The sequence below is a fragment of the Camponotus vicinus genome, unplaced genomic scaffold, assembly GCF_025532165.1.
Source record: "Camponotus vicinus isolate PSW18456_S1 unplaced genomic scaffold, iyCamVici1.0 SCAF_11, whole genome shotgun sequence".
In the NCBI taxonomy this organism is placed as follows: Eukaryota; Metazoa; Arthropoda; class Insecta; order Hymenoptera; family Formicidae; genus Camponotus; species Camponotus vicinus.
In genome coordinates, this window is record NW_028141947.1 from 432,785 (window position 1) to 450,309 (window position 17,525).

The 17,525-nt window shown below is 33.6% G+C and overlaps 1 protein-coding gene across 1 annotated transcript; it reads left to right on the forward strand.

The window, feature by feature from the left end:
• Positions 1-865: 865 nt before the first annotated feature.
• Hbn (aristaless related homeobox homeobrain) lies at positions 866-17,237 on the forward strand. Its single transcript, XM_083081606.1, has 4 exons — positions 866-1,242; positions 10,642-10,907; positions 14,765-14,852; positions 16,045-17,237. The coding sequence occupies exons 1-4, from the start codon at positions 1,170-1,172 to the stop codon at positions 16,512-16,514; spliced, it is 897 nt and encodes a 298-aa protein (XP_082937732.1). The 5' UTR covers positions 866-1,169; the 3' UTR covers positions 16,515-17,237.
• Positions 17,238-17,525: the final 288 nt, after the last annotated feature.

The following is a 17,525-nucleotide window of genomic DNA, read 5'->3' on the forward strand; positions in this document are numbered from 1 at the left end:
TAATTGAGAAAGATTATATAAATTGAAAAATATTAACAATATTGCATGTTTTCACATTTTACAACACTATAGATTTTATGAAATCGAGTTCTTGTCATTTAATTAATAAACAAACCAGCACATGAACAAAGAAATAAGTAATGCATTAATTGTTTTTTCCTCTTAACTTACTCTTACAGAGAATTATTTAACAATAAAATTATTTTTTAAACGCTGAACAATTCTGAATTAATAAGTAAAGCAACATGTATCATGCAAGTTTTATTACAAGTAACAATTTTACCTAACATTAAATAAAACTAAAGTACAAGATCTTCGAGAAAGTGAAATTATGCAATGACATCGTTGTGTCGAATTATCCGTAATAATCGAAATTCGCATTTCTAAAGGGAAAGGAATATAAAGAAAACCGCATAAAAAGAAATATCGGAGGAAGATTGGATATTAAGAAAAGACAAGGAATAGGTAGAATATGATATGGAGAACGCAAGGGACGAAGAAAGAAGAGATAGAACGAATGAAGAAGATGCACGTAGGTCGATGGATCGAATGTAGAGGAACAGGAAACAGTCGGAAGGACGAAAAGAGACGGTAAGAGGGCGGGCGGATAGAGAGGGAAAGAGAGACGGGTAGGGGAGCCAGAAAAAATCCGGGGATTTACGCGGAAAGGGCAAAATATTCCCCGCCCAGACTTCATTCAGCCTCCGATTACGGGGTGGCTTTGGGTGAAAAGCACACGCTTTCATTGGTCGAGAGGCTAATATGGCGGTGTTAGGGGTTGCAAGGTGGGGCGGGTGTACGCGATATTAAGGGCTGCTTTCATGTCCGACGAGCCAGTTCGTGGTGCGCCGTCGATTGACGCATTTTCCGTCGAGAAGGTGGAGAACGAAGCGTGGAGCGTTCGACAATTTCTTGTGTTTCTCCTCATTCTACATCCTTCTCGGATTCTCTCGCTTTCTTTTTTTTTGCATACTTCCTTCCGGCTGGACCACACTCGAAAGCACACGCGACTCGGCGGGAAATTCAATTTGCGCGCGTGCCACTCGGGAGACAATTTATGATTTGCCAGTGATTTTTTCGTGGATCGAGGACTGTTTCGTATTGCCATTTGTTTGCGAATATCCGGAAATTTTACGTCAGTGATTTTCGTGGAAAAAGACTTTCTTAGAATGGCTCAGACATATAATCAGAAGAAAAATGTGTACAGCATTGATCAAATATTGGGTCATGGCAAAGATGAAGGTATGATAAGAACTATTTTCTTTTTTTCTAAAAAAAGAAAACTTTGTCAGTTGCTAGAATTTTAGGAACGTATCTGTGTGTGTGTATAATTATAATTTTCTCAATTATGGAGATATTTTCTATGTTATTAAAATATGATGAAATTCATATAAACCTAGTTTATTTTAAATACATTTACAAATTAAAATATAAAAACATTAATTTAAAATATCTAATATTCCATTATTGCTGTTTATAATAGTGAAATTTTTAAATAAAAAATTTTAAAATTTTAAAATGAAAGAATGATAAGTATACTAATTTAGGTAAATATACACATTTGTTTAGAGAACCTATTAAATTTAATTGTGATTTAATGTGTAACATTTTTATTGGAAAAGTTTGATATACATCGTACATGTTTGATAATTATTGTTTTAACGATAATTATTGTTTTAAGTAACGATCATCATATAAATTTATTATTTCACATTTATTATTCCTTATTATATATTTATTATTTATTATTTATTATTATACATTTATGCACTTTTTATAATAAATTTATATCATTAATAGAGTAATAATAATAATACGTTTATAAGATTAAAAAAATTATTGCGACAATAAAAAAATTACTATAATAGATTTTATAATTCTTGTTTATTTTATCGTGTTTCTCATACTGCATTGGATAAAATAAATTTTTGATTACGTTTATAAATTAAATATTTCTCTTGTAAATAATTTATTAGATTGTATATGTATATATACGATATAAACTTATACACATACAACAATACACTGTTTAATATAATAAAACAATCATATCTTCGCTTAACAATCATATAATGGTCATCAGATCGCGATAAGAAGTCTGTTACAATTTTTATTACTTCAATACACCGATCGATTGCAATGCGATAGCAACACGAGAATACTTTTTTTTTCACTGTAATGAAAGAAGTTTCTTCAGATGAACATACATTGAACGAATAAAAAATGAGCGAGCAACAAATGCCAATTTTTTTGTTAAAGTTTTAAGATGCTTACATTATAACGAATGTAAAATGTTACTTAAGCTTTAATTTGTGCTCATATAAGAGAATATATATCGCACACACACACACACACACACACACACACACACACACACACACACACACACACACGCGCAAAACAAATTTTAAATACATTTATTTTTGCATTTACACACATTTTTTCCATATATATTTATTTCAATATAATGTCGCGAATAAAATGCGAGCATTCTCAGATAAGATTTATATCGTTCGATAATTTTCCAAATGGAAGGGAGGATAGTCAACCATTTTTTCAAAGTCATTAAGGATAACTAACAATAAGGTTGATTTTGATATGTATTCATAAATTGCTTTATAAATATAAAGTTTTTACGAGTTTTTAGAGTTTATTAGAGTATATTAAAGAATTTTGATTTTCTTCAGAAATATGTAAGAATGAAAAAAGATATAAATTAAAAATATTATATATAAATTATAGTATAGAATATATGTATATCAGAATATGTGTATAGTACAGAATATTATGTTTATTTGTACTAATTATAAGCTATACATTTGTAATCTTTCAAATCAAGGAATAGGTGTTAATTTTTTTTTATTTTCTTTTATTTTTTTAATAAAAAGAAGTTTAAAATTGCAGGAAAAATACAAAATTGACATATTTTTCCGAAATTTGGCTGTTTATGAAAAGATAATAATAAATAAAAATACATATACATATACACAAGTATACTTTACATCCAAATCTCGAAAAATTGAGAATTAAAATTTTTAAATAAATTCAAATAAGAATGAGAGCTAGTGAGAGCCAAGTGCAATAATTATTTCCTCATTAGCTCTTATCTTATTTGAATTTATTTATTTTATATTAGAGCCTTTTATTTCTTATTTATTATAATTCAAAGAAAGTTAAATATTTTGACAGTGCGAGAAAAAGCTTTGTATCTTAGAGATTTACATTGTCAGTTTTAGGATTGCGCGATTAAAGGCAACGTAACGTAATTAGGTCGTCGTAGGTTACAGAATCTGTGGCGACGATCGGTGTAACGTGAATTTACTACACGGTGTTGTGCGACACGCGAGTGTGACATGCGCGCGGTTAGGCTGCGGAGAGAGGCGCACGAAGAGGCGGATTGTTTCGTTGCATGCGCTTTGCAGAATCGTCACGGCATGATAAATCGTGTTATCGAGTTTATAAAGAACTACGTTATTACGTGTACTTGCTACTAGCCGGCTTACAACCGTGGCTTATGGGCAAATAGAACAACGTGGCGATCACTATCCCATGATTTTATTAAACGCACGAACTTTTCTGTCTTGCTTATGTATTTATCGATTTGAGTTTAAAACAGTTATGGCTGTTGTCGTATATATGATCTTGCGATAAAAAATGTAGATATTGAGATATCAATATGTATGCTTGACTTTCTATCTGGCCTCTCTCTTTTCTCTTTCAAAATTATGTATTTAATTAGGTATGTAATATAATTAAATAAAGTAGACTTAATAACTCCAAATCATATATTTGTATAATAACACGTACACATAAGAGAGTTATATAATATATTTCTAGATAAAATAGAAATTTATTATATAGCTTATGTGTGCGTGTTATTATAAATACATGACATAAATCTGCTGAATCATATTTTTAGATTCATATTATTTTGATAAATATGCCCTTCGAGAAATCAATAATTTGACTTACAAGCGATTAAAAACGTTATTTTTTAATTAAGCTTTATAAGTAAACATTTATAAATTATAAAAACTAAAATTATCTTAATTTTTATATCTAAAATTAATTTAATGTTTTTAATTTTAAATATGACTTTATTCTCGAGCAAAATTATAACTTAAAAATTAATTAGAAAGGTATAAAAGAAATTTATAAAATAAATAATTACAATAAATGATGATCTCCCTCGATATTTTTATTAAAACAAAAATGATTTTTGAATATTTAAAGTATACAAAATGTTAAAGTATACAAAAAGTAGTGCTCTCACATATTAGATCTGTATATATATACAATTACTATGTCATGCAAGTACGTTGCTATTTTTAGATTGTCAACTGCAATGATTGAAAAATAGCATTGCTTTCAATGTAATATAATCTGAAATAATCGGCTCAATGATGCTTTTATCTTAAATTGTGCTCGTGTTTTTTTCTTTTTTTATAAAAAATACATTTTGTAAAATGAGAATTTACTTAGTCTTTAATTTATACGTGATCAGTGATAACTATAACGTGAATTTACAACACGAAGTTACGACACGCAAAATTGCGTGTACACATCAGATGTATATTGTCTCTTACTATGCGTGTGTGCAATGTACAAATATAGAAATGCTACGCGTGACGTGCAAACGCTGGAAATCATATGAACAATGTGTAACAATGGCTATCATAAATATATAAATTATTAGAAATATAATTTATGTATATTCGGAATGTTTGTATATTCTCGAACGAATCTGTTATGATAATTTACGATATTTATGATTCACAATTCACGATTAGTTTTCAAAGAACACAGTAGCATTATATAATTTGCAATCATGATTACAAAGACATTTTGTGCGGTCGCAAATATTTTATTTTTCCATTATATATATTTTCTTATTATTATTACAATGAATATTAATATTACATAATATAACAATATATATCATAAAATTATAAATATAATATTCAAATCAAATTTATGAATCAAAAGGAGGTTACACTAAATATTAATAATGTATTGTTTTTTATATTACATAATTGTTTCTAATTAAATATATATATAAATTTGAACAAGGAAGTGTTTATAGTTATATTTCTCTAATCTATATAAAATATATTTATAACAAATTTATATTTTATTACGTATTTTTATATAGAAGAAAGAGAGAGAATATATTTCTTTTAAGAAGCTTGTATTTTATAAATTTTCATAAATGCGCGTTCTCCACAACATTTTTTTGAAACGTGATCTTGTCGCATTTTATCCTGTGGAATACGCGGCTGGCGTATTAACGTAAGTCCTCTTAAGGATTTTATTAGATTTTCAGCATAAAGTCCTCGGCCACTTGTAATCCGCTCCTGTCTCACGAAAGTATATTTCGTCGACTGGACAGATCACAAATCCTTTTTAACGCTTAACGCTTAGACGCATAATCCTCATAGGCGCCTTACCGGAAGGACGATTATTTCTAAAACGAGATCTGGACGCAAAATTTGAAACATACTATTGTTATACGTATACTAATTATTGCGAAAATAAACGAAATTTGCTGATTCGAACACATGCACGTCAGAAGAAACTGTTGAAAGAAAGATTTCTTATCTTTTGTAACGTTGATTACTTTCAAAGGGGAAACTTTCCGAAGGGAAACGACAAGATTGACTACTTAGAGTTGCCGAGACTAACTGTATTCGCATTAGAGGTGTGGTTTTGAAAAGATCTCATAGAGAGGAAATTTTGTTACATCAAGACAGTTTTATTGCAAGAAATAATTTTTGTTTCTTTCGATATTCTTAACTGTAATATTTATTTGATGTCTTTAAATATTTTTCACATTATACGCAATATAATCTAGATAAATAATATAAATAATTTATATATATTTTATAATATATATTTCTATACGATAATGATCTTTTCATAGAAGAGAGGATTTAATTTTCCATATTATATTATAATAATTTTTCATAAAAGAGAGGATTTAATTCATCCATAAAAGTTGTCACATATCATAAACGCTTAAACATTATACCATAGTAGGAATAACACTCTAAGGTAAGATAATTTTCTAGGAAAAAGCTTATGCGCGTAGGCGAGAAAGTTCAAAGGAATATGAAGTGTCCACTATAACGCAAAATGAAAAGCCTTATTGTAAGAAAAGAGTGCATTATATTCACCCCTCATTATTATTATTTTCATAGTACACTGTTATAGTTATTAATTTATATTTATATTTATAAATATAAATTAATAAAAATAATTTGTATTTATAAATTGCCATTTATGGATTTTGCTGAATTTCTCTCTGATCGTCTTTATAAATTACGCTAACAATTGACAATTTTCTCGACGATTCCTTCGATTCCATCGATGATGGAGTAATGGGCGACATGTGCCCGCGATCGACGCGGTAAATAAATTTTTAATTTCGCTGCTACGAGAGTCACCCTCTCGGCTATCCCTACCTATTCTACCCTACTTTGGGCCTGGTCCACATCAGGCGTCGGCGCACCGTAGATTTAATAAAAAGCAGTGGAGAGCTAAGCATCAAGTGGGTACTCCATTGTGCCCCGGCATAAAAACATTGAAATCTCTCTATTCAGCTTGGATTAGTACAACGATCTCTCTCTCTCTCTTTCTCTCTCTCTCTTTCTCTCTCTCGTGTATGCGTGCGAAAGCTCATGCGTGTACACAGACATAACGTGCGTATAACGTGCCGCCGGGCAATGTGCACGCTTACGTTTTCAATCGTTTCTCTCAGTTCATCCTATCACAACTGCTCGCTGTGTATCGACACCGAAAAGTAGGATTAGCATTATTACGCACGAGTAGTAAATGCTTGTCTAATTAGCTCGAATGGAGACGCGCCGGACGGGATGTATACGCGCCACAGGGATGAATGATTTGTAATCTTATTCATTCGGTCATTCGCGCGAAATGGTTATCTCATACTGTTGGCCGAGTCTCGTAAATTAATTAATGCGCTCAGAATGACATAAATCTGAATTACAAATAAATTGAACTAATGAGGAACCAGAAAAACTAACATACCCGATATGCTCCGACTAACAATGTAATTGTTAGCGCTTCCTTTCTCGGATATTTAAATACCTGAGATACGGTTTGAGCTCTGATGGTTTTGGCAAATGTTCTTCATCGACGAAAGATCAACAATATTTTCTTAGATAGACTATATTTAGATCAGCCAACTCAGGTTTATGTTAAATAAATGAAGTGTTTTAAGATAATAATTTAATGTCGAATGGTTTATTGGTTGATGAAAGATAGTTAAAATTAATTTGTAGCATATATAGAAATGAAATACGTTTATCAAGCTAGATATTATTTCTCAGAAGATGTGGCATAGTGTAATATGAAGCGATTTCGCGGAAACGTACTCTTGAAGCAGATTATAATTTAATATGAAATTAGTCGGGGTGTATGCGCATAAGCGGATGTAGACGAAGTCGTAGCGAACCGTTGTAACTTTGTAATTGCTGCTTCGGTCTCAGATCCTTATCCAATTTATATGCATTAATCTAAAGCGCGATATGCAATTAGCTGAGCTTAATTAGCCCAGTTCGCGGAACTAATGAGGATGCAATTCATGTCAATGTTATCAATAGATCAGTGAGCGTTGTGGTTGTAAACATCAATATAAACCTAACCATATCTCAATAAGCAATAAATATATGCAATGTATGTATTTGTGTATAGTTTCTCTTCTATTGGTTTATATTAATTTAATATATCAGAGATCATTTTCCATTATTTTTTTGCGTCATTTAAAAATTATTTTATTAATGTATAATATATGATTTTATTAATGGATTTTATTAATATACGATTGTAATATACATATAATTTATATTTTATGTTTTTTTATTATTCTATCTAACAATTTTTTTTTGTAATTAGATAAAACTTTTTTCTTTACTGTTTTCATAAATATATATATATTTTTTTTATATATTTAAGTTACATGTAATAAAAGATAAGAAATCTAATAAGAAACTTCAAATATTCTTAAATCGCAAGATTTTTTATTTTTTATTTTTTTTTCAAACAGAAAAACGTATTAGTTTCGTCCCACTTGAAGTTTTCAGTAACGAGTTTGACCGCATGAAAAGCGGGATACTTTTGTCAGAGACCTATAGAAAGTTGCTTCTTGCAAAAGATGAGAAAATCTGAGAAAGGAGATCGCTCGTATCGCTTTCAAGATTACCGAGGCGACAAAAGATTCAAAGGGGAATAATAAATCGAAGCGGCAATTTGTGACGCGCGTGTGTATATATATCACTTCTTACAGGTGTCAAAGAGGTGTAACAAGGTTTGTCGCGATGCTCGATTTTTATCGCCCGTCAAGTTTTGCCGTGGCATTTTTACCGCGATGCATTTTTATGGAATCCGAGAGATATTTCTGCTACTTTTCCCTCGCGCAAACCGGTGACATCCTTGCAACATCTCGTCAAGCGCATCAAGTGTGATGGTTCGTTCTCTGCGTCTTTTTTTTTTTTAAACTCGTTAAACTCGATGGATTTATTTTTAACGCGTCAAGTGCCTTTTGAAATTACATGCAGATCAACCGAATTGTTATTATTTGAACGTTCGCACAATATCTCGCGCAAATTGCACGAGCGTTTTTCAAACATTTTTGCGCGTATCGATCCGACGTTGTAGAGTCGTCAGTTTTATAACAAAGTTGTTGAAAAATAATCTCCACACATTAATCGTCAATTATTTAAAATTTTAATATAAATGTAAAAAAAAATGGACACACTAGATATGTATATAAATGAAAATTTTACGTAAACTACAATCAAACTTAATAATCAAATAACTGCTTCTTCGCAAAGATTCTATCGTCTTATTTGATTATTCATTCTATTATTCGCAAATTTAAGCCATTTTATCGCGAGAGATTCCCGTTAAAGTCGACATGCGGCGCGATTTAATTTCTCGCCTAACACGAATCGAACGAAATACATATCTTTTCTACGCGTAGTTTACTCTAATAGGGCTTTAAGCCCTCGTCGATGTTCGCGCAAAGACAGAACGAGTGGTCATGGTAAAAAATATGAGGGAGGACTAGGCGGGATGCGATCGCCGGGAAGGGCATGTGTTGCACAGGGGGTTACACAGCAAGGCTGTTGCTGTATCGTGACAGGGAGAAGAGGAGGAGAAGGTGGAAGAAGGGTGGGCAGGGTGCACTCGTGATATTTGCTAATCACTGACAGCGACGGCTTTTAAGTACTGTCGAGCACATACGTATAATGTGCGCACTTACATTTGTAGGGTATTTCGCGGGCGTGTACACGCGTGTACGCGCGGGGGTGGATGTATGGAGCGATGGTGAAACAAAAAAAAAACAAAAAAAAAGAAAAAAAAAGATGAAGCGAGGCTTAAAAATTGGCAAATCCGCCGATCGGACGTCATCGGCGTATCGGTTATATCGGTACCGGTCGTTGTGCGGCTTAAAAATGAAATTGCGCCCGTATCTCCCCGCTACTGTTGCCGCCGCCGCCGCCGCCGCCGCCGCCGCCAGAGTCGGTATATCAGGCAAAACGACAATTTCGTTTTGGCAACGCGAAGCGATATGGTTTAATCGCCTCGATCGTCTCCCCGCGCGCTCAAGTATCGGAGGCACTGTTTGACGTATTTGACGTATTTAACAAGCGGAAATGCGCCGATAAATGTGAAGGGTCGGAAATTTTCTCGCGTCTTACGGGGCGAAAGGTTTGATCGGTCATGAACGATTCTACGATTTCATCTCAAAAGCGATCTTAAAATCACACGTTAATCGCGTTGACATATGAATCTACAGTGCAGAAAAGAGATGCGCGTCTTTGAAATTCCGTTCTGAGGAGCTATTATGTAACTATTTACGATTTCGATGAGAAACGTGAGTTTTCGAATCCGCGATTCCATCCGTTTCTTTATTATGAATCTCGTCGAGATTCGAATGAATTCAAGCCAATCACACTTTGGTTGTCAACGATAATTTTCGTAATCTTACTCCGAACGAAATTGAATTTCCACTCGTTTCTAAGATGTCGGAAACATTCCGATCGTTTTGGATATTATAACAGATTAAATGATGGAAAACGAACTCATTCCGATCGGAAACAATTTCGAATAGATAGATAATAGCTCTCTTGAATAGTTTATGAAGGAATTGAATAAAAATGGAAATAAAATTCAAAGTTCTATGTACATTATTTAACCCTTGTACAGTCGAAAATTATTGTTATTACATAATTATAATTATAAGTATAAAAAATTAAATGCAAATTGATTCTTACAAACACATCCCATTAATAGAAAGTAAATTAATAAAGATATCAAGCACAGACAATATACATGTTTGTAAGAAATTTACTTATGAAGTAAAATTTATCACATAGTCATTAATTTTTGATAAAATAATGCAAAATTTGTGTGGCATAAATCTTTTAATTTCTTTATTAAATTTATCTCAATTTATCCAAACACACAATTTAATAAAGCTTTCATTAATGTTTGCTTAATTTAAATTACTATTATATATTATTAAATATTAATTTTTAAATTATGTTTCGAGAAATCGTATCGAGTGGATAAAATCGCCCCCAAATTGCTTTCAAAAATATGTATCATTGATTTTAGATCACGCGACATCATCTGACGCCGTCGTCGATGACGGTGACACGGAGCTCGGTCACTTGAGCGATCATCAGATCAACGATGCGTTGCACGATCCTTTGAATCTGGGTGAATCCGATCGACCACGCAAGGTGCGAAGATCCCGCACGACTTTTACGACTTATCAGCTACACGAACTCGAGAAAGCTTTCGGGAATACGCAGTACCCGGATGTGTTCACCAGGGAAGAGCTGGCAATGAGGTTGGACCTCTCAGAGGCGAGAGTTCAGGTACTTTTGATCAGCGATTCAATTATTGAAAAAAAAAAAAAAACGTGCAAAGGAAAATATTTTGCGGAATATTTTTGACATTTTTTTTAAAGAAAATATAATATAAAATATTTAAAAATAAATTACTGGAGCCATAAAAATATAACAAACGTAATAAATCCAGATTGTCCAATATTAGAACAACCTTCTAGTATCTTTTCTCTCTATTTATATCGTTTCATGAGAATAAAATGTAGTCTCAATACTCTCGATCACCGAGTACTTTCAAAAGATTAGCTTATACCATTTCCGCGCAATGACCGGCTTGAATATTTCAAATGCGGCTTGAAGAGAAGGAGGGAAAGAAGTCGGGCCAGATTTCGCCAGACGACGAGACAGTTGCAGAAGCATAATTAACCTTTCGCCGCTTTAGCTAGACGAATTCACAAAGCCCGAAAGGCACGCGTGTGTCGCTGAATTTTACGCATTTGATAGTGGCATTCGCAAGTTTTGTAAGTAGTTTGAATAACGAGCTTTAGATTTGGCCAGAACCAAGTTTAAAAGGCTATTTACGAGCTCGTACATAAATTTCATGTTAAATATAGAAAATGCCATACCATGACACTGTTGAAAGAAAAATCGGAGCAATGTAACATGCCGAGTCATACGTATCGATATATTTAAAATTTGTTTGAGCAGCCACATGTTGTTATTTATAATTTAAATTTGCTCTGTATGAATAAATTTGATATTTCCATAACACGATATCGCGATTAGCGTACGTATAATGTAGCAAACATGTAATAAATATAAATTGATTTTCACATGCAACAATCGTCATGCAAATTAATTCCTGTGTGGATCTTATGAGGCAGGACGGATTCTGACGAGCGTCGAGCATCCTCGAATGTTTGTAGGATTGCGCTTGGACGACTCAGCTTCAAGGCGCGAGTCACTTAACTAATTAGCGACTATTGTAAAATTTCCCGTTACCGTTTTCCATCTGTAATTTTGCGAAACACACGCTTCGCCTCGAATCCATCAATGATTAATTCCACAGAAGGGGGTTGCTCATATAGAGAACAGTGTAATCTGCTTTGGAATTACTTTAAAGCAGCATCCTTGAAAATTCAAGTACGTTGCAGCGTTGGGGTGTATTTCAATCCACAATAACTGGTAGACATCTTTTTCATACATGTGCAGAGAATTATATTCTCTCTCTCTCTCTTTCTCTTCTTAGGATATATATTATCTTAAAAATAAATTAGTTTTCGCAATTATACACATACACACACACACACACACACACACACACACACACACACATATATATATATATGTATGTAATTATACAAGAAACATTCTAATTTGCAAATAGAAATTACTGATAAAGTTGTAGTTAATAATTAAATTATTGAGAAAATTATTTTATTTGCAATCTGATAATTATAATTCGTTTGAGTTAAATTAATCACACATTGAAAAATGGTATCCACATGAAAAGAAACGAGTGCACATTATATGATGCGGTAACGATTCTTGACAGATGTTGAATAAGGAAAAAAACCTCTTATTGATTTCCTCAAAGAACCAATATCCTCGAATCAGTGCGTCCTTGGAATCGCCCGATTCAATTGTTTGATTCCGATGTACGACAAAGAAACTGTCGACACATAATTTCGGAAGGAAACGCACACTTGTACGCACATACATATATATACATGGTATATTCCATATAGTATACTGTATATATCCACATGGGTGAAAGAGAGAGAGTGCGAAGGGTTGTGCGTGGGGCCACCGGCGGAAGGGTGGCGATGATGCTGAAAAGAGATAGAGCACATTCCGATTGGCCCATTGTGGTACAGCGGAGCGACAATGCCGGCAATTGGCCGTCGCTCGACAAAACCGCTAAATGATCCGCCGCGGCGCAGCCAGTGTGCCATGGCCACTTTATTTCAATCTAGGAAATCCTCCTGTCCCCTCCTCCTCTCTCCCTTTTCCTCTCCCTCTCTCTCTCTCTTTCTTTCTCCCTCGCGTCGATTCTAGATGCAAAATTACCCCATTTTTCGGTATTAACTCGGCTGGCCGATATATCGACGATCGTGCGTATGGTAATGCAATCGCCGAGTCGTTTCTGACGTTTCCTATACCCTGACGGGCGATTCGCGATCGTTGGGCGTTTCGAGGGAATTTTCACGAGCTTTTATGGACATCGCGACGCGATTTTATGAAATTTTCACGAATTACTCTTCACTGTATTATATCTATTCACTGCAATATATTCTGGAAAAAAATATTCTTCTCTTTTATTTAATATTTTTCGATTAATCTGGGATTTTTATCTAACGATACATATTAATTATCACGATTCGAGAGCTTCAGAAAATATATTCCCTTTCTAACATTATTTGTCCCATCTTTTTTAATAAATAACATTGCTTATTATAGTAGAAGAATCTATCTTAAAGGCAATATATTAATTTGGAGAAAAATATAAAAGCAAATTATATATTTAAGAGTTTGATAAAGAGACCTTAATAAAGCTTTAATTAAAAAAATATATTTATGTTTGAGAATTTAAATTTCATAATATTAAATTCGACAAAGAATCTTCAGATCAATGCGTAAACTGTAGAAGCATTACCGCTATGGTAAATGATTCGAGAGATTAATGGGGCAGTTATGGAAACGCGTCGGCGTTGCAAACTTTCGAGCTCGCGGTGGGTTGCTTAAATAGCGCAAGGTTTGCGAGCACTTAGGCGTTAAAGGCTATTCAGAAGCGATTAAATAATTAACAGCAATTAGGCAATTAAATTTCCTGCCCTCGTCTCACAACGCTGACCTCTTTCCCTCGCTTCAAGTTATTCCTCTCTTCCTCCTCGATGTCATTTGCTTCTCTCCGCTTACGTCCCCGATTTTCCCACGTCGCTTGATTTTATTCCGCTATCCGACCGAGAACTAACTCGCTAATCTATTTCAATCCAACTGGCTGTGTCACAGCTTTATTCGATTTTTCAAGTCCATTACATCTAATGTTATCGTATACGATGATATTCATAATATTTTGCACCTTCTATGGAAAGAAATTAATAAATTATGCAGATGTAAAAGAAAATTATATCAATTTTACCCTTATTTTTATTACTAATAAATCTATTCTTGTACGGGGGGTTTATTCCTTTAATTATAATATTAATTATTTAACACTCTGTTCTTCGAGTAATATTGTATATTTACATAAATCTACATCTACATCTTTCAATATTTTCTTAAATATTTTTCTATTCTTATTTCTTAAATCTATATATTTATTATCAAATCTCTTTCATTTAAGAAGTAATAAAAAAAATCTTCTTCTTTTTTCCTTCTTTTCTCTTCTTTTTTATTCCCCTACTTCTTCTGGTACCCATGAAAAATCGGAGCAACTTGAGCGGAAAGCGAAAGCATTTATATGGCAACCGGACCAGTGATAGGGTCGCCAGGGATAGACGAGGATAGAACCGAAGGCAGGGGTTGCTGGCACTCAGGGGTACGAAGGAAATCAGGATAATTGTTAACAATTAGCTTAATCAACCTCGAGAGCAAGCTTTTGTTGGCCGCTGTGATACGCGCGCCTGGGGTTCTCATGCGCGTCCCTTTCCTGCCAATTTTGAATTTTCGTGACGAATGTCCTGACATTCCGATAATTCCCGATCAACAGCGATGACGAACTATAATCCCTCAACAGACTAATTGGACTAATATATTAGCGATTATAATTTTTTATTCAAAGTATCGTAATAAATTATTTTGCAAATAGCTGTATAACATTTCATAATGAACATGATGGAATTGTGCCGAATATTGATCGTGAAGCATCCTTTTTTTTGCTTCAGGTCTGGTTTCAAAATCGACGTGCAAAATGGCGCAAGAAGGAAAAGGCGTTGGGCAGAGATACTACTTTTATGCACGTCGAACAAGGTGGTGAGTTTACGAAGAATAATAATTAAAATCGATTAATCGAGTAATTTAAATTATGGCATAAATGACTTTTTCCTTTCAATACAAAATAGAAAAGAGGAAACTTTTTTTAATGAAGCAAATAATTTTATTTGTTAATTATATTAGATATTTTTTATGTATGTTTAATTATTAATCGTGCTAGATATTTTATTCGACAAAATCATTATGAGTGAAATATGAACTTGTAACATTTTTTTGTTACGCCGTAATTTATGATGTCGCGCTTTAGATAAAAAAGATATTTATATATAAAAAAGAAACTGTGGCTCGTATCTACGATAATGGACTGATTTGTCGCGGATCAATCGCGAAAGCTCGTTTTCATCCACCATTTGCTCGCTCGCTTCACAGTAACGTAGTAACGCGCATGTTACGTCGCTAATACGTGCAAGAGAAGGGCGACGAGGCCCGGAATTATGAAGGGTAGATGCAATCGACGACAATTACGTCTAATTTCAGTGTCGGCCGTCGCAGCCATCACGCGCGAATGATATAGAATAGAAACCTGACCGATTAATTTTTCATGAAACGCTCTGTGGATATAAGGCTTGTACACAAGGCGAGCCGGATTGGTGACGAGAAAAAAGTCTACTAATGACCTGGCGACCCTGTGTGACATCTTTAATCAATTTTATTAATTACATTTCATCGCAAAACTTGTAAATTTTTTCTTGGTGTTAATTCGTACGTTTGCGATATTAATCAAATGTTTAGATAGAAAGGAAGAAACAAATGGATACCTCACATTTATATTATTCTGATAAAAAAGAAGATTAAAGAGAAGATGAAAAGGAGGAATTAATTATCTCTAGATTAAAAATAAATACAAGTTATACTTAAAAGCGAGAATAAGTCAACTCTTTGTGCCGCTAATGCACTTTGGAATTTTTCTAAAAAATTTTGGAGTTCCAGTAATTTGATTTATATGATTTTAAATGAGGAGAAGATTTTTAATGCAGTGATAAAATTTGATTATTAAAAAAATACAATGTTTTTCAAATATGATATAAATAAATAATACATGTATATTATTCAATATGTTAAATAAATGAATATAGGATCGATGAATCAGGATATCAAAACTTGGAACAGAGGGTTAAGTTTGATCCGCAGAAGAATCTCACGCAACATCCGTCACAACTTTTGTTCGCAGGCGTAAATGAATTGTCTCTCCACGCGCGTCTGTTACAAACGGCCGGCGGTGTTCCGGGCGCGGACTCTTCCGGTCCGCCAACCGGCGCATTTCCCTGGTTCATCCCGCCGGTTTTCCCGCCACCCTGGCCCACGAGCGCGCCCAAGTTACCACCGTTACACGCCATCCTGTCGCAATACATCGGATTGCCGTTGTCGCAGAATCTGGCGTCGCTCAGTACAATGCTGCCGGTCAACTGCCTGAACCCGAGCTCGTCGTTGAATCACAGTAACGTGAACGGCCACTCGCTGGGCGGCCATCTTCACGGCGGGCATCCTCTGAACCTGGGGGTGCAGAGCATACCGCAGAACCTGAGCTCGAAGAACGACAAGGACGAGGATTCGGCGTCGTCCGACGACGAGATCAGGAAGCAGAGCGCGGAAGTGCTGAGAGTGAAGGCGGAGGAGGCGCTACGTAAGGCGGACAATTAACTGTGAGAGCTCTTTTACGGACTTTTGTAAATATGAGAAACTTGTACCCGGGAATCTCACCCATATTTGATACCAACGTAAATGTTTCGCACGCGTCATAAATCTGCAGCCTGCGCGAAAAGGATTCTCTTGGTTATTGTCAGGCTTGGAGAGATTTACTTGGCATTTATACTTATGATTCGATATCGACGGATATTTACAAAATGTTTCGGAAGAGAACGTACTTACTTCAGATTTTCAAGTTAATTGCGAAGAAAAGCAACTTTTGATATTATACCAAAGAATTTATTAATTTATTTTTGCATCCAAAATACTTTATAGGATCAAGGCTTAGGAATCGAGTAGCACATGTTCGAGCAGGAAGTAAATGATATTTGATATTAATTTGATTATTTGCGACATATTGATCAACATAACTTGAATGACATGCGTTTCAATCCTTTGGATTAGGAGTTTGTGTAAGACACAATTTTAAGTTTACTATGTATTATTTATCAATATTAATTAGCTGCTGATCGTGCTCTTTTAATCTAAAGGTCAAGAAACTCAATCATCCTGATCGAGTAATTTAAAATTATCATTTGATGAAACAGTCTCAAAATAAAAACGAAAATATATGATTTTGAATAATATCAATAACAGATCTTAAATAAATCTTAAATGCAAAAATACATAGTTTTTCCTCTCTAAAAGTTAAATTCAAATCTTAATAAAACCTATGTTAATATATCTTTTAATTAAACGAAGAAAAAGAGAACACATATATTTAATTAACAAATTATAATTTAGAAAATTTATCATATAAAATATTATTTATATGATAAATTTCTTCATCGAATAAATGTGATTAGTAAAATTAAGAAATTATCGAAATCATTAGCAGTTTCTAAAGAATACTTAGTTATTTTTCCTTTTATCAAAATTTGTACTTTTAGTTAAATATATGAATCTGTCTCTCTTTTTTCTCGCTGTTTAACATCATCAGTTTTCAACAAGTTAATTCATTGATTC